Here is a 22,803-nt window from a genome sequence, read left to right as displayed (position 1 = left end):
ATTCTTCAAAAAAGTCAGAGTATAGAACCACTAATCTTGTATTTTTCAGTAATAAATGAAACATTTCAAGTCTAATTTGAAATAAATGACAAAATTAAAATTATTTGTGTGTATGTATGCATACATACATATATGTGTATTTTTACCTGAAAATGGTTCCTCACAATCACAAATGAAACTATTTGCAGTAATATTTCTGCAGTTCCCATGGAAACAGATATGTGGTTGACACTGCCTAATTATTTCTAAACAATTTATGTCTATAAAAATAAAAGACAATGTTTCAACTAGATTAAAATATGTATATTATATTTATATAGTTAATTAAGGTCATAGGTTTCTCTCAAATTTTTAATAATGAATAATATAAAAAATTTTGAATAGTGTAATTCTAACTAAGACATAGTGCTTCATGATGATGGATTTAAATGGAAACAAAACTTAATTTTAATAAATTTGACATCAGTTTTTCCATCCTTTCACTGCATAATATAATATTAAAATATTTTTCTGATTGGTGATATTTGAGCTCTAGTTAATTTTTTATGATAATTTGAATGTGTTAATCATGTAGATAATATTAATATATGTAAGTATCAATTCTTCAACATATGCTGGAGCATTGCTGTGGTAATATACAAAGTGACACATTCAAATGTATAATATATTATATCTTAGCCCTACTACCTAGCCAAGGTAATGATCCAAACTAGGAAAATGTGAAAGTATTATACCATCTGAAGAGGAACCAGGGCATAAATTTTCAGTCAAGGCAAGAAAAATAAGATCTAGAGACCTGCTGTGCAACATTGCACCTGTTGTCAACAATAATATATTATACACTTAAAATTTTGTTTGAGGGTAGACCTCGTATTAATTCCTCATATTAATCATTCTCTCCACAGTAAAATCAAAACAAATCAATTCAAATCAAATCTAATCTAATCTAATCTAAAATTATTTGGAAGAAAAAAGGGAAGACTGCTTGGATTCTCAGAAGCCATGCACAAGCTTCTAAATTCCACACTTTCTTTGCTGCTATATCAAGTTTTCCAAATCCCACTTGTACAAGCTATCATGGTCCTACTAAACAAAAAAACACAACCTTGCATAACATATATTTCTATGTAGTTGATCATCTCATAATATCCTTCTTAGAGTAATGTGCCAACAAAATTCCAGGGCGTGACACATGGACAAATGTCACTACAAAACAGTTGCACATGATTTGGCAATAAGCCTGCCACTTCCCCCATTCTAATTGAATTCTTAATGTAATTTGTGAGCAGTTTTGGCCAGTTGATGCTTTTCAGATTCTTTATAGACTGACATCTCTACCTCACTAATGCAGAACTCTTCTTCCTTCACTTACCTCCAAACAATCCCCAACACAATGAAAATATAAGTAATAAGTAATTACAATAAGTAATTGTGTGCCAAAATATTTCCATACACAAAAGCTAAAGTATCAGTAGTATGTTCAGTAGGTCATGTTCTCTTTCAGTCCTAGTGGGTGTAATAGCTAAATTGTGACCACCCCAAAAAAAAACATTCTGATGTTGAAATCCTAACCCCCAGGACCTCATAGTGTGACTTACTTGGAGACAGGGTCTTTAAAGAGGTAATAAATGTTAAATGAGGTCACTAGTTTGGGTCCTAATCAAAAATGACTTATGTCCTTATAAGGAGAGGATGCACAGGCACTACAGAGAAAAAGGATGTGAAAACACAGAGAGAAATGGCTGGCCATGGACCAAGGAGAGAGGCCTCAGAGAAACCAATCCTCCTGACACCTTGATTGGGACCACTTAGTCTCTAGAACTTTGAGAAAATAAACTTCTAATGTTGAAACCACTCACACTGTGTTTCTTTGTTACGGCAGCACTAACAAACTAGTACAGTGAACATTCTCAGTTTCTTGGTAATCCTACATATTCCTGTATCTTTTAAGATTCAAAATGGAAGTAATTGTGCATAATTAGAGTGGTGTCATGGTATATGCCCAATGTCTTAAAAAATAAATAATATTAGATAATTTTATAGAGTTTAAAATTTGATTATTTACATTATCTACTGCTGTGTTTCTAATAAACAAAGAAATAAAGATTGGGATAAAACCATTCTATGCAGTTATGATAAAAACATTGAAATAATATTCCATGATCTATGATTACATCTATGCCAGTTAATATTATGTAGGTAGTAGAAATTTTCTGGTCAAATATTTTCTAAAATTCTTTGGACAGGTTAAAACGTATACTTTAGGAGCTCTCGATTAAATTATTTTTCCATTCACCCTAAATCAGAAATTTGAGTGCTTTTATTTTTTTTTTTACTGACCTGTCTTAATTTTAATTACCTGATATACTATGAGTCAGGGTAACTTACATCTTTTATCACCCTTGCCAGTAGAGTCAAATGATAATTTGATCCCAGTTATACAGAGAGGATGTCCAGTGGGTAATGCTGGGATTAACTTCTGAAATAGCCTCAGTACTTCTTCCCTAAAGAGTCTAAAATTACATTTTAAATGATTGGCTTAGGTGAATTTTGGAACCTAAAATGGCTTATAGAGTTCTTCCATTACACTTTATCACACAGTCTCCTCAAATCTAGCTTCAAGGGAGTCTTCCCAGGCACACAGAAGAACAACCCTATTGAATCCTCCTAAAGCCTGCCCCACAAAATTGCAATTATATCCCTGAGCCCAGTTGGCTCCAGTAACATCTGCTTCTCACCCCCCTTCCCCTCTCCTGACCAAAATGTGCTGTTAGTCTGTTGTGTGTTTTCTCATCCCGTCATTGCCAATGCCAGGCATTTCCCTTTGTTAGATCATCTTCCTTTTACTTTTGTAACTCTCCATGCCAGGTCTCTGAAACTGTAATTGAAAGAAATTCTTTCACACATTCCCAAATGTCAAATATTCACTACATTTCTCAATGTTTCTCTTCATTTTCCTCTGATGACCCAAATTCCTTAATAAACTTTCAAATAGGTATTGTCTATTTCCCTTAAATCCTCACTTCAGCCTCAGGTAACCTAGTTTATTTACACTGTTTTTAGGTTGCCCTTCTTCTTGCTTCATCCACTCACCAAATGTCTTCCTTTGCAAACGTTTCTCATCATTGCCTCTCATTTACCTTATAAAAACCGGTTAATAATTAAAAAAAAAAAACAATTGATAATTATATCACGCTCTTTCCCTCCTTGTTCGTCTGATTTATCAATTACTTTATAGGTGCCACACCAGCACCATTGAGAACATTATTTTGGGTTCACAATCATCCCTTCTTCTCCAACTCTCCCAAGTAACTTCAAACCTTCGGCCCAATAATGTGTATCCTTATCATCCTCGACTCAGATCCACACTTCATTTCTACTTATCACCCAGAACTGCTTGCCCCAAATACCATAACCTTGGGAATTTCATTTAATGACTAAAACATATTATTCTGATAATCTTTTTTTTTTAATGAGACATTAAGAGTGGATTTGGGGAAAGATGTAAAAATAGGTATTTCAGGATAAAGCATATATGTTTTTAAGATATCCTCTTTAAATAAGCACAATTTTTTATTTTAAAGAATGCCTGATAGGATTTTTATATGCCCGGAATCCAAATTTAGCCCATTCTAAAAAATCTACCAAATTCTTAAAAACGTAGCCTATTTTTTGGTAACTAACCATTTATGAATTCAGTCTATTTTAGTATTTTAATAGAATTATATTACTTTAAAAAATAATCTTACCTGTAATTTGTGGGTGACAGATACATTCATATCCTTGCTTATTCCATTTTTCTCTTTTATTAATGCCACTGCCATTATTTTTACATGGCTTACAGGAACATGAATCCAGCTCCTGGCAGTATTTCCCAGAGAATGGAGGCTGGCAATGGCAGCTGTATATCTTGCTCCAAACTTCAGTAAGACATGTACCATGCCCAGAGCAAAGCTCCGAACTCAGATATTCCTGGCAGAACTGCTCTTTCACCGTCACATTTAGTCGAAGTCCCAGTTGACAAAGGGATGGACCACTTGGCATTATTGTGATGAAATAATGTGTCCCAACACTCAGCCACTGAGAATTAACAGTGTGCATTCCTTTTAGATTGCAACCAAAAAATAACTGATCTTCAGTTGTGGTATTTTGCAGACAGTCAATGAATGATGCTTCAGAAACATTCATCACATTTATTTCTGGATATTGAAGAGATGGTTCAGAAGAAATTACAAGGATGTCTCCTAATTGAATTTGCAAAGGGCAAATCTGGGGAACAACTTGATTACCAGAAGTATTCATTTTAGTATTTACATCTCCAAACCAACAATCCCCATAGAACTCCAGGCAGATGTTTTCTGTCACTGTCCAATTCACCACATATGTTGAGGGCTGTGTACGCCATTCTTCCACCAGGTGCCGTTTACATGTTGTTCTTCCATTTATAAACATGCTGTGAAGAACCACCAGGCTCACAAGCATAATTAATTTGTCAGTCATTTTGGGAAACTGTGTTTTACAATCTATCATGAAAGTGTCATAAAGAATTGCTGCAAAATGGGCTTTCAGTATTGCTGGAAAATTCTAAGCAGAGATTTTGTTCCGGGACTCCTGGGGACTGGCTTTCTTTCTCTATTCCCAAAGTGCAAGTAGATTTGATGACTGGATTTTGATCAAGAAACAGTAGAGTTCAATCGTTTAAAATATACCTTTAAACAGAAAAATAATACATTGTTAGTGAAGTTTTTCCTAACTTAATGATATAGAAAATTCTTACCTGTTTTCTGCAAGGACTGTGTCACCAACAACTAGGCACCTTCTTTGTGAAACAAGGCCAGGAAAAATGTGGTCAAGGTACGTTGTATCCCATCCTGCCATATATACTCACCTGCTTCTGAAAAGTGTTGATATCATTACATTATTAATCCAGCAACTTACTACAGTCTTTTATACCAAGTTTCAGCATAACTGAAACACAGCAATAGTCAAGATCCTTTTTTTATGGATGGTTTAAATTTTTTTCAGATACAAGTATCCCTCTCTGATTAGTTTTAGAAAAAAAAAAAAATCTTAAAAACAACTAAGAATGAAAATGGTTCAACTATAATGTTTGTGTAATATTTTCTTACAAACATAAGGATTAAGGTGCCTGTTGGTGACAAAACATGTTCTTGTAATCCAAGAGGAGGGAGCTCCCACATATGTAAAATACTCATGGAACATTCTGTTATACAAATGACTAAACTCAGAATGAGTCTTCACGCAACTTCTGCAGGAATGGTGGGAGGGTGGTAGGTAAAGATGGAAAAGGAAACATAAAATGGTTTAATGGAAGGATGATAAATAGAAATATTGTGGCAGTAAAGTTCTCCTTCACCACTCGACACTGATGTGGAAGGAGGGGTCAGGGGTCAATTCTGTTGGAAGTTACCATTACTGCCAGAGGGCAAGAAAACAAACAGGGATTTTGAGATTTAATATATTAAAACAATTTAAAAAAATAGTAACTAACACTCATTGAGGGTTTTCTCTGGCAAATCACTTTACTACTTAAGAAATAAGCTGTAATCCTCCCACAAAATTCAAATTCTCTAAAGAAAGATAAATGTAAAAGCATAATCTTTGGATTTTTGAATCAATGTTATTCATTTTTTCTATGTTCTTAGGTCACATGAGTTTTCATTCCCTCCACTGTTATATAGGTAAGAATATATTAAAAAGGTTAATTTAAAGAAATTAATATAGTAGTATTGAATTGACAAAGTAGAATTAAAGATTGAATTAGACTATGTAAACCTATACAAGTCATTCATCAAATGGTAGCTTTTATTATTGTCCAGTTTCACTCAGTAATCAACATCCACATTTGTCAGATTCAAAATCCCAGTATTCTCTAGTATACCTTGACTATGAACTAAAAATTGTTAAAATAAATTATTTTATGCCATTATATTATGTTATTAATTTGTTAGTTAATACCAGATATTTATGGTAACTCTAATATCTTGATGACTATTGTAAATCATGTAGAAATTAAATTTGAGTTATAAATTACCGCTTTGCAAATTCAGTTGTGGATATTTATTATAAATCTATAAAATACAAATTCACATAAGTAATATACTAGCACTACCTTAATATGCATGTGGAAAGTGTTAAATAATAAATTTCTTACAACTAAAAGTTATGTATAGTCATGTTCATTTAAAATATGTTAACCATAACTTTTGGATTTCAATTGATAATATTGCTAAGGTTAAAAGAATACTTTAAACAAATATATTTGATCCCAATCAATGTGCAAGGCAATATGTTAAGTACTAGGAAATCATCAATCACCAAGTGAAATTAGGTATCAGTGTAAAGAACTAAGAACTTAATGAAGGAGATAGATGGTTAGGCAAGCAACATCATCAAGTTACTATCAAAAGAATAGTCTAGAGCACTATAAGAACATGTAGCAGGGGCATTTAATAGGAAAGAAGGATAAACTTGGATAATGAAATGGAATCATCTAGGAAAATTGCCAAGGGAAAAGAATTCCACGAGAAAAAAACCTGTCTAAAGATTTTGAAATGAGTGTGACACTGTATACCTTCCAAGAAGTGAGACAAGTTGAGCTTTTAATTGTAAAGGGCAGAGAATTTATGATAAAACCTAAGCTCTGAATTTAGATAGAGATTATATCAAGAAGGGGCCAGTATTGTTAGTAAAGGAGCACACTTTTTATCTAAGGAAAATGGGAGTCTCTGGTAGATTTTATGCAGGAGATTAAAAATAGTAAATTTTATTTTAAGGATGTCAGTTTAGCAGGAGTGTGAGGAATGTATCTGTGGGTACACCTGGGAGAGTTGAAAATTTTGGGAGGGGTCAGTAACACTAATCTATTGAAATAATAGGGATGGCATGATTAATACAGTGACAGTAGAAATATAACAACACTGGTGGACTCAAAAAATATGTAAATGCTAGAATTATAAGGTCTTGAAGGCTGTTGACCTAAGGAGAGAGAAGGAAACCCAGGAATAACAGGTGCAAAAACAAGATGGTAAGGGAGAAGGAATGTCAGAATCGCTTAAGCATATACTGAATTCGAAGTGTGCCTGAATGACTTTCTTGTAGAACTATCCAGATATCAATGGTATATACAGATATGAGCACAGCACAGAATCTGACCTAGGATTCTAAATCTTATCATTTTTATCATATATTTTTGTATTTTGGTATGTATGTAAAATTTTTGGAAGGTTGTTTCAAGATTGGAAAGCCTTGATCTTGTTAAAATCATGAAGAAGGGATGCATACAGAAATAATAAAACAGATGAAAGAAGGCAAGTGGCAATGAACACAGTGCAGGGTAGGAGGAAAGAGGAAAGATTATTGTAGATTATTCAGCTTGTGACTTTGGTGGCAGGAAGTTGGGGAATTTATCTTGTGGGATCTTCTATTTTCTCTGTGAGATAAGAGGTGATTGGTGGAAATAGTGTTTTTGGAGGAAAGAGGGGAATGGACAAGATTTGAAATAAACAGGGAAGAAAATGTGAGTTAATGTTAATTAAGAAAAAATAGAAGAATCACTAGGCAATACTGAAATATTTTTGTGACTGCAAATCACAATCTTACAGTAGTATCAGCCTGCACAGGTGCATTATTTTCCCAGTAGCCTAGTTAAAAAAATACAATAAAAATTAAGTAGTCGATGGTTTTAAACAAACACAGTCACCAGCAAATTACATTTGCATTGAAGCAGAATTAGATCTGTGTGATATTTTTAGACTAGCTGCAGATGTGAGCTCACATTATTGCGTGGCTAATCCTGTGCTTCTCAGAATTCTCTGCATCCCTAATTATTGTGCATTTATATTTTCTAAGAGAAAGTGACTTGATATATTGCATTTCCATCTCAAGAAAAATAAATAAAACAGCAAGCCAAGAAAAAAAAAAAAACAGAAAAACCTCTATGAGGTCAATTTGCATCTATATGCTGAGAACAAAATGCTTTGGATTTTATTAGGATCAAAATTAATATGAACATCACATATGGATGTATTTGAATAAGAAGTTGTGATTTGGATTAAAAAGTTAGGTATAAGGATGGGTGACTCTGTTCTTCATTTATAAAGACATTCTTCAAATCCCATCCAAAGTAGAAGCCTAGTGACATTCTGCTCATTTCTAGACACATACAGATGTTCACAGTGTATATAAGAGTTCAATTCAGGAATTATTTTCATCCCATGTGATATTGTCATCTTATAAATTCTTGAGCCAAGAAGCCTAGAAATCCAGGGACTATGATGGAGCCATTGTACATAATAACAACCTTAACATCACTGGGCAGCGATGTTACCAGGATAATATTTCACAGGAAAAACTACTGAGGAATTTTAGATAATGTGAGGTGTATCACATTTACGGTAGCTTAGTAGTTAGGTTACTCTAACAAAAAAAGCCCAGCTTAGATTCAATAGTTAAAGAAACATAGATAATATTTCTCCCATTCCAATATACAAATCATCTTAAATCACCTCCTTTAAAAAATAAGGAAATTGATTCAAACAAATAAATTTTATATAAGAAAAGAGTGATTTAAGTATAAAATGCCTATTATAGTGTTCAGATTATGATGGCATTCAATAAAAGATAACTGAGTGAGGATTAGAAATAACGTGTGTAACATTTGCATTGTGCTTAATACATAATATCATGAACTGTGGAAGCTTTTAATGAGTTTGTAGTTGATTCTATAACCAGTGATTTTTTTTTTTCTTTTTTCACCCCATTATGAAGTACAATCTCCACAATAAATAGCTTTTTCTCTTTATAAATTATATGTTATACTTGATAGAACATATACAGAAATGAAAATTAGAAGTGTAGAAAATAAGTGAACAGATATAAAATTTCTAATGTTCTGTACCTGACATTTAGAGAGTCCAGGGCACATTTGGGATACCACAGATTGGACTAAAACTGTGGGTGGGGAAAAATTCGTGTGTTTTGGAAATGCCAATATAGTTACCAGCAGCATGGAGGATGAAAATCCTAGCAGGGAGTCCAGAAAAGGTCAAGAATGGTAAATTTTAAAATTAAAGTTGAGATAGAAGCAATGGAGAAGAGACAACCACCATAGGAAGAAGATTATTCAAAACCTGGTTACGAATAGGAGATGAGAGTGAACAAAGGGGCTCAGGTGAAAGATGATAGATAATATAACGGTAATGTTCAAGAGATTGGTGAAAGAAGATATTTCAAGATAACTGCACTTTTTGGAGGAGAACATTTCCAATTTTTTATGGAGTGAGCATTTATATAACTGGTGTAGTGAGTTTACTAAATTTGATGATTACATGCAGCTTAATTGGTGTAACAAGAACAAGAAAGTTAGAGTTAGATGGTGGGTTTATAAAAGTTAAGAGAAAAAATCAATGTAGAAAAGTCTTTGAAAAACAAATTGTTTAAGAAGAAAGGAGAGTGAATAAAGAAGTCACCAAGGTGGAATTAAAATTTCATTTTAGAAATGAGGAAATTTCAATGAGGAAAAGCTACAATTAATGAAACCATGTAAATTATACTTGCCATAATCTAGTTAATATATAATACCTGGGCCCAAAATGGGAATGGGAATGGCAAGAAAAATCAATGTGTTTTACTTCTAATGAAGAATTCATGATGCTTGGTAACTAACTGAATATAAAGTATAAAGGTGTCACCATCCTAAGGACTATCATTTTGTTTACTATTATGAATTTTATATTAACTTTTCTATGTCTTGTGTTGGTTAAACTGTATAAACAATTCCATTTCATATAAGATATTGTAAAAAGTTATAGAGATTATTGTTGACACATCAGAATATATCCTAAGGAGTTAGAAATCATTTAAACCTAATTTTAAAATACTACCTCAGCAAGATTGCCATTTTCTGAAGGTTGAAATATTAAAGTTAAACAGAAAATGATAACACAATAGCACCATACATTTAACCGATGTAATTATTTGCTTTTAGGAAACAGAAAAGTTTTTTTATGAAATTAAAAATCAGTTAAATTATGCTTTATTATAGACTTCCTTTCTCCTCACATTTAACTAAGAATATTATCTTATTTTTCAATCTCTTTTTAATAAAATGAAACTTTATTTCCATTGTCTATACATTTTATTTTCCATAAAAATTAAAAATAGTCACCTTTCATTGAAATATATAGCTAAACTATATGAAAAAACAGAAGCTATATGTGACTTATAGCCAAAAATATTTTGAGAGTTGAAACTACCTTTCCAATCCTTGTTTTCTAAAAGCTATTTCTTGGCAATGTTAAATGCCATAGAAGTTTTGGACTTTCCTAAATCTTTTAGTATCTACTAGAGATATAATTACCCCTTGTTGAAGTTGAATACATGATTTTTAAATCTAGTGAAATCTGCTGGAGGCCCCTATTCATTGAGGATCTGAATGTCTAGACGTGTAAAGAAAAAAAAATTAGGGCTATAGTGGACAATGACACTGGCCTGGACAGGGCCACAGAAGGCCTCCTTTGAGTCATTTCAGATATAGACCAAAATATATAAAATCAAGAAAATCCTGTTTTACCTTATATGTTAAAATAAAGCTTATAAATTACTCTTTGAAAACCAACACAGGAGTCCAGAATTTGGGATGCTCACTCTTAAACTGAAAAAGTGGTTCTATTTGAAATGTAATTTATATGAAAATAAAACAAAAAATACTGTCATAGAAACAAACTCAAGACAATTCTTTCTTATTAAATGTTTTAAGGAAGTTAAAGGGAGAGTAAACTCCAGTCAAGAAAAGGGAAAAGTAGGAGCCATAACAAAACTGCTGGACAAAAAGAAAGTGAACTAAAAAAGATATTGTGAAAGTGGAAAAAAAAAAGAGGAATTAAAACACAAAGACAGTGAAAAATGATATAGACAGCAGACTATTGTATGTGACCCTAACATAGCCAAAATAAAGTGCCTTCTATTAAAGTGACAAAAGTGTAGAATAAATTGTTTTTTGAACATTCTCAAATTGTATTTTATTATCACTGTTAAAAAATTGAATAATTTAAATTATTAGAATGATATTTCATGAGGCACTTAATGAAGTGAAAGCAGTCCTGCACTCTCAGAATCAATACTTGCCTGTCCAACACTCCATAGACTGTACATTCAATTCTTTAATCTTTTTTTGTCAAGAAATTACTTCTATGTTGCCACATTATTTACAAATGTGTTTAATTTTTAACAGACAGGTTTTTTATAGAAGTTTCAGGTTTACAGAATTACAGGAAGAGTGCAGTGCTCTTGTATACAACACAGCATCCAGTTTCCACTACTTCTAGTGTCTCATTATTTAATTAACTAACTTTAGTTAGTAAGTCCATACTTTACTCTGATATCCTCAGTTTTCACCTCATGTTCTTTTTTTCCCCACGATCCTATTCAGGCTCCCACATTACATAAGGTAGTCACATTTCCTTAAGCTCTTCTTAGTTGTAGCAACTATTTGCCTTATTTTTGATGGCACTGGCATTTTTCAGGAGAGCGGATCAAGTATTTTGTAGACTGTCCCTCAAATGGGATTTGTGTGATGTTTATTTCATGTTTAGACTGGAGTAACATGTTTTTGGGAGAAGGACTACAGAAGTAAATTGCCATTTTCATCACATCTTGTTGAAGGTACATAGTGTCAATATGACTAATCACTGTTTAGGTTAATCTTGGCCACCTGGCTTGAGGTAGTGTTTGTCTGGTTTCTCTTCTGAAAATTACTCTGTTTTACACCCCCCACACACATCCCCCTGCCTTTTATTTCCATACTGTGTTGTCTGGGATGGGGTAAGACTGTGTTTAGTTTCATAAAAAAACTGCCAAACAATTTTCCAAAGTGGTGGTAAAATTTTTCATTCCTACCAACAATGAATGAGAGTCTCCATTACTCTGCATCCTTGCCAACAGTTAGTATTGTAAATTCTTTGGATTTTAATCATTCAGGTAGGTGTATAGTGGTATCTCACTGTTGCTTTAATTTTGAAATCAATAATGATGAATGATGTTGAGTACTTTTTAATATTTTTCATCTGTATATCTTCTTTGGTCAGATTTCTGATCTTATGCACATTTTTAACTGGGTTCTATTGTCTGACTGTTGAGTTTTATTTATTTAATTTTAAAATCTAGAGGCAGCTTTGCATATGTGGAATAAATGCCAATTTTTCATGGTTTATAATTATTTTTATTTATTGTTTGATTCAAGTTGCTAATATTTTGTTGAGCATGTTGCTTCTATATTCATGAGAGCTATTATTATGTAGTTTTCCTTTATTTTAATGTCCTTGTCTAGTTTGGGAATTAGGTTAATGCCAGTCAGAGAATGAGCTAGGAAGTGTTCCCTCTGCTTTTATTGTCTGGAAGAGATCTTGTAGAATAGGCATCATTTTTTTATTGAAGAGCTGATAGAATTCAACAGTGAAATCATCTGGGCCTGGTGATTTATTTTGTGGAAGGACATTAATTACTGAATAAATTTAATAGATATAGGCCTTTTCAGATTATACCTATCTTCATACATGAGTTTAGAGAGTTTATATCTTTCAAGGACTTGGTTAATTTCCTCTAACTTATCAGATATTGGGTCATAAAGTGGTTTTTAGTGTCCCTTTATTATCCTTTTAATGTTCATAATAACAATAATGTTGACATCTATTTCATTTATGATTTTAACAGTTTGTTTATTCTCTTTTTCTCTACCTGCCTGGCTAAAGTCTTTATCAATTTTATTGGTCTTTCAAAGAATGAGCTTTTACTTCTGTTGATTTTCTTTGTTTTTAATTTTATTGATGTCTGTTCTAATTTTTTATTTCATTTCTTTTGCTCATTTAGGCTGAAATTGTTCTTCTGTCTCGAGTGTTCTAAGATAAAAGATTAAGTTACTGATCATAGATTTTTCTCTTTTCCAATATATACATTTAATGCTATGAGTTTTCCTCTGTGCACTGCTTTTGCTGCATCCCCAAAAGTTTGATAAGTTCTATTTTCATTTTCATTTAGTTCAAAATCATTTTTAAATTTTTTCTTAAGAATTCCTCTTTGATGAAAAATGAATTGTTAAGTTTTTAAATATTTAGACATTTTCCAGCTAACTTTGTGATACTGAATCCTAGTTCTATTCCATTGTAATTCAAGAGCATACTTTGCATGATTTCATTTTTAAAAATTTGTTCAGGTGTGTTTTAGGGCCTAGAATGTGGTCTATTTTATTGAATGTTCCATGTGTACTCAAAAAGAATGTGTTTTCTCCTGTTGACAGATGGGACATTCTGTCAATGATAATTAGATCAAGCTGATTGATAGTGCTGAAATGGTCAATAATATCTTTATTAGTTTTCTGCCTCCTTGACTAATCAGTTATTGACAGGGGTATTGGATGTGTCCAACTGTAATAGTGGATTTACTCTTTCTCCTTTCAGTTTCATCAGTTATTGCCTAAAATATTTGACACACTGTTATTAGATACATATGTTAAGGATTCTTATGTCTTCTGGGAGAATTGACTCCTTTTTTATCTAGTATCCCTTTGTTATTATCTAATACGTTTGTCTCTGATAATTTCCTTTGCTTTTAAAAACTGCTTTTTCTGTAATTAATATAGATACTCCAGCTTTCTTTTGATTAGCGGTAGTGCAGTATACCTTTTCCCATCTCTTTACTTTTAAATTATCTTTGCCTTTATATTTATACTGAGCTTCTTGTAGACACCATATAGATGATGCTAATTTTTTTTTTTTCCATTCTGATAAAATTGCTTTTTTTTCCACTCATTTTCAGAGGTCTCTTTTTGATATGTTCTGATTTTAATTGGATATTTTATATAATTCTTTTTAGTCTCCTTTTTAGAGTATCAGTTATACTTTTGTAATAAATTTTATTGCTTGTCCCAGAATTTGCAATATACTTTTTCAACAAATCCAATTCCACCTTTAAATAGCAGTATTCATCTTCATGGGTAGCTCCTGTACCTTATAACAGAGTAGTCTTAACGTATCCTTCCTGCCCCTTGCAACATTGCTATCATTCACTTCACTCATCCATATCACCAAGTATACTGTTACCATTATTACTTTGAATAGCTATTTTTAGATCAAGAAAGAATAAGAAAAATAAGAAGTTTAAGTTTTATCTTTATTTAGTTCTTCTTCTACTCTCTTCCTTTCCTTATGTAGATCTGAGTTTCTGACCTACATCATTTCACTCTCCCTAACAGACTTCCTTATAACATTCTCGCCCAGCAAGTCAGCCTGCATTGAGTCTTTCATTATTGTTGGTCTGAAAAGGTCTTTGTCTTTCACTTTTAAAGTATAATTTTACTGGGTATAGAATTCTAGGTTATAATACTTTTTTTTTCTTTTAACTCTTCAAATTTATAACAGCACTCTCTTCTTGTTTGTTTGGTTTCTGTTTAGAAACTAGTTCTTATCCCTGTTCCTGTATACGTAAGGTGTTTTAACCCCTCTTGCTTTATTCAAAATTTTCCCTATCATTTTCTGCAGTTTGTGTATGGCAATGGCTAGATAGAGGTGTTTTGTTTTTGTTTATAGTATTTATTTTGTTTGGTGTCCTCTGAGCTTACTAGATATGTGGCTTGTCATCTGTCATTAATTTTGGAAAGTTCTCAGCCATTATTTCCTCAACCATTTCTTCAGTTCTTTGCTCTCTTTTCCTTCTGATATTCCAAAACACGTCACAGCTTTTGAAATTGTCCTATGGTCATTTGATACTCTGCTATTTTTCTTGTTCATTTTTTTATCTTTGTATTTTAATCTGGGAAGTTTCTGTTGATATATTATTAAGCTCATTGATCTTTCCTCAACTTTTCAGTTGTTTCCAGTCTACTAATGAACCCATCAAAGCATTCTTTATTTGTGTTACAGTGTTTTGGACTTCTAGCATTTCTTTCTGATTCTTTCTTAGAGTTTCCTTCTCTGCTTCCATTATCCATCTGTTCTTGAATTCTTTCTTCCTTTCTATTTAGAGCTCTTCACATATTATTCATAAATATTATAAGTTCTCTGTATGACATTTACAACATCTTTGTCATATCTGAGTTTGGTTCTGGATGCTTGCTTTGTCTTTTCAGACTGTGTTCGTTCTTGCCATTCAGAATGTCTTGCAACTTTTTGTTGAAACCCAAACATATTGTGTTGAGTTATAGGAACTGAGGTAAATAGGCCTTTAGTGTGAGAATCTATGTTAATCTGACTGGAACTTTGGCTTTATTTAGTGTTTGCTGTACCTATAGATGTCAAAGACCTAAAATTTTTTTAGTGTCTTTGTTTTTATCTTCTCTTTTTACTTTGATTTTTATCTAAGTCTCTCTCTACAGGGAACGTTAGTATCTGGCACATTCTTTAGCTGTAATCTACTGTTATTAAATTGGACCCCATTGGTTTAGTGGCAAGGTTTAAGGGAGGACAAGAATTCTATCATCTTCCAATTAAATCTCAGTCTTTTAGTAAGTCTGTGTCTTGAGTCTTTGGCTTTTACAAAAGATTCTTCTTATATAATTTCCCCCTCTTATGTGAGAAAGGAAGGCAAGAGGGGCCCTGAATGTGAGGAATGTCTTTCCCTGTACTTCTGGGACAAGACCCTGATAAAATTATTCCCTGGAGAGTAAGCTTTTATTATAAAGAAGGTCTGGGCTTATTTCAAAACGATTACTCTTCCCATCCCCCTGCCTGTGTCCCCAGTGGATTATTCTCAAATTTTTATAGTAAGAACATGGTGGATCTCCTAAAGGTACAACTCATGAAAGCATGGGGACACACCTGAGACTGCAGCTCCTAGGAGTTTCTCCTTCTCAAATGAGTCCATACTCAGCCTTCAGCAATTCACTGAAATTCCCATTTTAGTGTTCTTACCAGTTTATGCCTCCAGTGGTTTCTGCTCTAAATAAGAGATCTCTGCTATGACTCTCTCTATTCACTTACCTCTTCAGTTTTCAGAGTGGCACTTTGCCCTGCAGCCTCAATTTTCTGGTGGTCTAAGAAAACTCACTAATTTTCATTTTGTTCAGCTTTATCTTGCTATAAGGTTGGAAATGACAATATATCAGAGTTGTAACACAACGTATACATTGCATTTTACTAATTTTTTCCCCCGAACTTTCAGATGTATTAGTATCTGTCTACTAGGCAAGAAAAGGATGTTGTATACTTTCACCATGAGTAGCTCTAATAGAGCTACTACTACATATATAACCCATTATATGGATATGCCACAATTAGTTTATCCATTCTTCTGTTGTTGAACATTGGTGTTGTTTCCAGGTATTGTCTATTACAAATGAAGCTGCTATAAACATTCAACTACAAGGCTTTTGTGGACATGCATTTTTATTGGTCATATATGAATGCCTAAGAGATGAATGAGTCATATGATTAGTGCACGTTTACTTTTTTAAGAAACTGCTAAATGTTCTCTGAAGTTGTTTTACCATTATACATTTTCATCAACAGTTTTTGAGGTTTCAGTTATTCCACATCATCTCCAACACTTGGTATGGGCAGTCTTTTTCATTTTAGTTGTTCTAACACATGTCTCATTGTGATTTAATTACTAATAATCTTGAGCATCTTTTCAATACTTATTTTCTATTTACATATGTTCTTTGGCAAAGTATGTGTTCAAATCTTTTTCCTACTCTTAATAGAGTTGTTTGCTTTCTTCTTATTGAAATTTGACAGCACTTTACATTTTCTAGATACAAATCCTCTACTGGATATATGATGTGCAAATATTTTCTCCCAGCCTGTGGCTTAAATTTTTATTCTCTTAAGGGGATTTTTTAAAAGCAGGTCTTACTTTTCCTCAAAGTTCTGGAACTTAATATAAAACCCTTGTCAATATGATGATGTCTAGCAAGTCATTCCATTTTTGTTTGCTTGTTTGTTTCTCCCCTGTAAACTTCCATCTGGGATCTCAGGAATCTGAACTGACTTCTTTCCAGATGGAAGCCCAGCTGTCTTTCTGGAACTTCCTATCAAAATTATGCTGCCTATTCCTCTTACCTTACTTCTCTGTTGGATGCTTAGTTGTTGGACAACACATATATTTCTCAATGTGATCCCTTATTTTGGTGGTGATTATTTTCCAATAGTCCTTTCAGCAATGGTGAATGAGAGACACATTTGTAAAAACTCAAATATCAGAAAATATTATTAGATTTACTCTTTTGATATATATTTTTTGACTGTGGTGGACTGAAGATCATTTTCTTGCATGAAAGACATTATTTAATTTCCTTCATTTTTTTGGATAAAAAGTACAATAAGATTCTTATTTCTAATCCTTTGTATATGATTTTTCTTGGTTTATTTTTCTCTCACAAACCTTTGTCCCTGATATTCTATATTTCTCAATGATAATATTTGAAGTGTGTCATTTATCATACTTACCAAAACAAGGTGTGTGTGTGTGTGCACATTGGTGTTATCAATTTAGAAACTTATATCTTTTTACTTGTAAAATAATATTACTCAAGGTAATTATTTCAATTTAATGGTTTCTTTATTCCATTGAGAATTATGGTGCAAGCAATGTTTAATGATCCACAAAGTCTCCATTTACCTCACCCTTTCTTTGAAGTTGAACTTCAGAACAGTCTCTGACTATACTTAAAATACTTTAAAGCTAATGTTTTTATTTGTGATTAGGAGACATTTTCTTACCAATTCCTTAAGGATATGTTTTTAACTTCTTACCTACAAAGATCACAATTGCATTTTGACAGTCAGGCAATGAAATTGGCAAACAGTAACTAGACTCTGCTTCTTTTATTTTTATTGTTTGCTATAATAATATATTATGCCTGACATTACTTAAAAGAGCTTTAAGAAAATAACACACCTGCTTATTTTCCTACTAATGGTATATGATATTTTTATCTTCTAGAGAGAAATCTTCCTCTATTATGTAAATAATTCCATTTTAAGCCAGAGAAAAATTTTAATTAAAATTAGCTTTTTAAAGTATGCTTATTGCATGTGTTTGTGAGTGTGTGTATGAGAAGAGAGTGTTGCAGTTCAATCCTATATTCAGGAGACTTTAGTAAGACAAGAGCTGACCAGTGCTCCTTACAATTAAGATTTCTGTGCTGGCGTGGAAAGAGTATTACTCTCAGTACAGAAAATCAGACTTAGATATTCACCCTTCTGTGGCCTGGAATTAACAGCCTAACCTTCTGTTTGATTGTTTCATCTTCCATCTACATGTTTCTCCATATGCCTTATCACACAATCTAATAGGCAGAGTTCTCATAATTTGCTACATAGTGAAAACCACATGCCTGAAGCTAAATCAAACAAATTGTTTTCAATTATTACTTAGTCATCCAGGTGGATATTATTTTTTCCAGTCTAAAGATGAACCAAACTGATGTCAGAAAGATCAAATAAATAACTCATCCAAGATGATACACTTTGTGGTGATAAATTGAGGATTCAAAATCACTCTGACACACTGGTCACCTTCAGGTCACCATTTCTGTGAAATTTTTTCCTACTTTCCCTGGCACTTTTAGACAATTCTACCTCTAGTTATCCATCCTGACTTACAAGTACTTCTAAAGATACAAAATGAGAAAATAAATATATTGCAGATTAATTTTAATTGTAGGAATCTTTAGGCAATAATCTAAAACTATATGATGCATTCCCTTGCATATTAAATCTGAAAAATATTTATAGAAAGGCTACAGGAAGAGAAGGAAGGAAAGAATAAAAGAAAAGGAAGGAAGGCAGACAGAATGAAGGAAGGAAGGAAGGAACTAATAAAGAAGGAAGGATTAAGGCATAAGGATGTTGGAACCATTAAATGAAATGTTATATATTAAAATCCCTAGCACAATTCTGACACAAACTAAGTTTCAGTTAAACTTTGTAAGATGTGACCGATCGACTCCATAACCTGCCTACAAATATGAGGAATTTTCTACATATAGATGTACCCATTCTATACGTGAAAGTACATACTTCTCATGTAGATGTATCTACTTCTAAGCAATTAGGCCTGTAGTTAGACAAAGGTCATTTCTAATCCCTGCAACCATGAAGGCACTTTTAAAAATGGTGAATTTAAGGTCCCTAGAAATGAGACCTTAGCAAGGAAAGGAGTAAGTAACACTCAGGAGCCTCATTTAGGGTTAGGACAGATGAAATGTACTGGAAGCATGAATGGTAATTTATGTTGCAGGAGAAAATGTGAAGAAATATTGAAATGGAAATTCTAGTATAGAGTGAAACAATTTCTTAAAGATGTCAGAACAAGAGTTATTTTATTGAAAAGTACTCTTTTAATCTTCAACCTTTGAAATTAGTACAACTATTTACCTTCATTTTATATATAACGGTATGAAAATGTACAAGGATACATGTTGTTACTAATTGCTTTTTCATCATAAATTCCCTTAAAATTTTCTGCATCAAAAATAATTTTCTTAGAGGCAATATAGTATAAAAGAAGAATAGTTCATGAGAAAACAGTAGAACAAGATTCCAGTCCAGACACTGCACTTACTAGTCAGAGAACTTATTCCCTCACTGGGGAAAAAAAAGTTTAGACTTAACAAACTTTCATACACCTTTCAGTTCAAACACTGTATGCTGCTGTCATACTTTCCTTAAAATAATTAAAGATTTGATTTATGATCGTTAATTTAATGTATCTATTGACTGTGAGTGTGTCTGGGAGAGGTTGGCCTGGGAGTAGTGCACTGGGTGGGGCTCATCTACTCTGGTGGGGCCTGAAAAGAGCAGGCAGAGGACGGCTGTGTGCCTGAATGTGTTGGGACACTGGTCCTTTCCTTCTTTGGACTGAAAATTATAGTATATGCTCCCTGACTCTCAGACCTCGGGACTCAGACTAAACTACACACCAGTTTTCCTGGGTCTCCAGCTTGCAGATAACAAATCATGGGACACCTTAGTCCCCACAATCACTGAGCCAATTCTCATAATAAATCCCTTTATATATTTTTATGAATATATATGTATATGTAAAAATATTTATATTTAGAGAGAGAGAGAAAGAGTGTGTCATCTTTCTAGCCCTCAAGATCCACGCGGCATTGGTTCCAGGACCCCCAAGGATACAAAATTTCGCAGATGTTCAAGTTTCTCATATAAAAGAGTAGCATTTGCATATAACTTACACACATCCTCCAATTCACTTCAAATCATCTGTAGATTACCTATAATATCTAATACAATGTAAATGCTATGTAAATTATTGTTGGAATGCAGCAAATTCAAATTTTGCTTTTTGGAACTTACTGGAATCTTTTTTTCAAATATTTTTGATCTGAGGTTGGTTGAATCTGTGGATGCAAAACCCAGGGATAAGGAGGGTGGATTGTGCATGTGTGTGTGTGTGTGTGTGTGTGTGTGTGTGTGTGTGCATGTGTGTGTATGCTTTCTTTCTCTGGAGAGCCCTAAAAATTATACAATTACTCCAGATCATATTCAGCTTCTGTGGAAAACAGCTCCATTACATTCAGTGCTCTCAGTGTCTATTATATGAATTGATTTCTTTATTTGTTTGCAAATTATTCTAAACCCCAGTTTGCTTAACTACAATGCAGCACTAATGCAAAATTCTTGCTCGTAGCCCTTGCAAATTGGCTTATAAACCAAAGGAAACACCGTATGTAGAAGTGCTACATATCTAACATATATTATTTTTTCCATTGTAAACCTAGGAAAGATGTTATACCTTATGCTTTTAATAGCTTCTTTTCATTCCATGAGACATAGTTAATAATCACAATAACAATCAGTGATAAAGGTTTTTCTAAACCTGTGTTTTTTTCTTAAAAATAGAAACCTAATCTTATTTTTTAAAGCACTAAAATCAATATTTCTTACTCTACACAAATTTGTCACTTAAGGATTTTTGACAATGAATTAATTTGGGTTTACATGTATGTTAATAAAGTTACATTTGAAAAGATATGTAAAGAGATTAAAAGAAAAACTATTTCTAAATACTACTGCTACTTTCTCTTCAGGACTATAGCCATGCAGCCCATTTTAGTCATTCTGTGAGTTTATTCAACCTAAAGAAAACTAATATGTTAAAATAAAAGGGCTTAAATGAATTAACATTTGGAAATTAACAATTAAAATATAGTGGCATCAAAGTAAAGTTTAATTCTTTCAACCAAGTACAGGTAATTATAGCAAAAATAAACCCCAATGGCAGTTTATTAACATTGTTGTAAATTATAGAAGTTGCTCATGAAGGGGAATCCAAAAATATATATATATCCAAGAACATACAAGTTGAAAGAGTATAAGTTTGAGTCAAGTTGGTTAAAATTCAACTTAAACAACTTCCATGTTTGAGTTTCCAGATCATGTAGAAGTGGTCCCTGCACTCAATGATCTTCCTGTTTAGATAGATAGCAGAAAAGAAAACCAATAAAAAAAAAGAGGGAAATGATAATAATTAACAATTCTTGGCTCTTAAACAATCTTTCTTTGAAGTGCTTAACATATATAGATTATCTAAGCCTCACAGGACTTTTAAGAGACAGCACTATTAGCCCCATTTGATAGATGAAGAAACTGAGTCCCAGAGTAGCATCCCCAGTGTCTGACAGCTGGGATTTGGCAGAGTATGAATATGAATCCAAGCATTTGTCTTTAAGAGCCTGGGTTTTAAATCACTATTCTACAGTAGACTAATTTGAAAAAAATATTTCGCAAAATTAAGAAGCACATGAAAATATGTATAACTACACATACATTATGAACACTTTGTTTTCCACTTCCATTCTTCCACTTTTAACTCTTCCCTAAAATGGCAGGAATGTTTTTTGTGTGCTTCACCAATATATAGAGTTGGCAAACATATGGTAAACATTTAATAATATCTTTGTTGAAACATCACGGTGTCCCATGCACATTGAAAAGGAAATAGATATTTCCAAATCTATTTGCTCCATATATAGTGAATGTAATATCTAATTGAGAATGTAGTGTTTATTTTATTTCCTGATTTTTTTTTTTTGATTACAAAAAATACTGTGGAAACATTTTAATCTTAGCATCTAAACTCCATGAAGGTATATACCAAATTTTTTTATCCATTCATCTACTGATGTATATACCTAAGTTGTTTCCACATTGTGGCTGTTATAAATAGTGCTACAATGAACATGGGAGTATATATATATTTTCAAGATTCTGATTTCAATTCTGATTGATAAATACCCACAAGTGTATTGTTAGATCATATAGTAGGTTTTTTAAATTATTATTATTAATTAATTTATTTATTTATTTATTTATTTTTGGCTGTGTTGGATCTTCGTTTCTGTGCGAGGGCTTTCTCTAGTTGCGGTGAGCCGGGACCACTCTTCACCGCGATGCGTGGGCCTTTCACTGTCGTGGCCTCTCTTGTTGCGGGGCACAAGCTCCAGACGCACAAGCTCAGTAGTCGTGGCTCAGGGGCCCAGTTGCTCCGCAGCATGTGGGATCCTCCCAGACCAGGGCTCGAACCTGTGTCCCCTGCATTGGCAGGCAGACTCTCAACCACTGCGCCACCAGGGAAGCCCAGTAGGTTTATTTTTAATTTTTTGAGGAACTTCCATTTTTTTTTTTTTTTTTTTTTTGTAGCAGCTATACAATTTTGCATTCTCAGTAACCTTGTGTCAGGGTTCCAATTCCTCCACGACTGCACTAACACTTGTATTTTTTTTTTTTTTTTTTTAATAATAGCCATTCTGACAGGTGTGAGGGG

The 22,803-nt window shown here is 32.9% G+C and overlaps 1 protein-coding gene across 2 annotated transcripts in view; it reads right to left on the bottom strand.

Annotated features, from left to right (window-relative positions):
- EYS (eyes shut homolog) overlaps positions 1–4,500 on the bottom strand; it is a 1,775,980-nt gene extending 1,771,480 nt beyond the window's left edge. For both annotated transcript variants that reach the window (XM_057527983.1, XM_057527984.1), the window contains exons 1-2: positions 3,750–4,500; positions 147–260 (exon numbers count right to left, since the gene is read on the bottom strand). In XM_057527983.1, coding sequence (XP_057383966.1) covers positions 147–260; positions 3,750–4,500 — 865 coding nt within the window. The remainder of the gene's footprint in view (positions 1–146; positions 261–3,749) is intronic.
- Positions 4,501–22,803: the final 18,303 nt, after the last annotated feature.

Source organism: Balaenoptera acutorostrata, chromosome 14 (assembly GCF_949987535.1).
Source record: "Balaenoptera acutorostrata chromosome 14, mBalAcu1.1, whole genome shotgun sequence".
NCBI lineage: Eukaryota > Metazoa > Chordata > Mammalia > Artiodactyla > Balaenopteridae > Balaenoptera > Balaenoptera acutorostrata.
The sequence above is the reverse complement of the archived record's forward strand: the minus strand, read 5'-3'. Positions and strand labels throughout refer to the sequence as shown.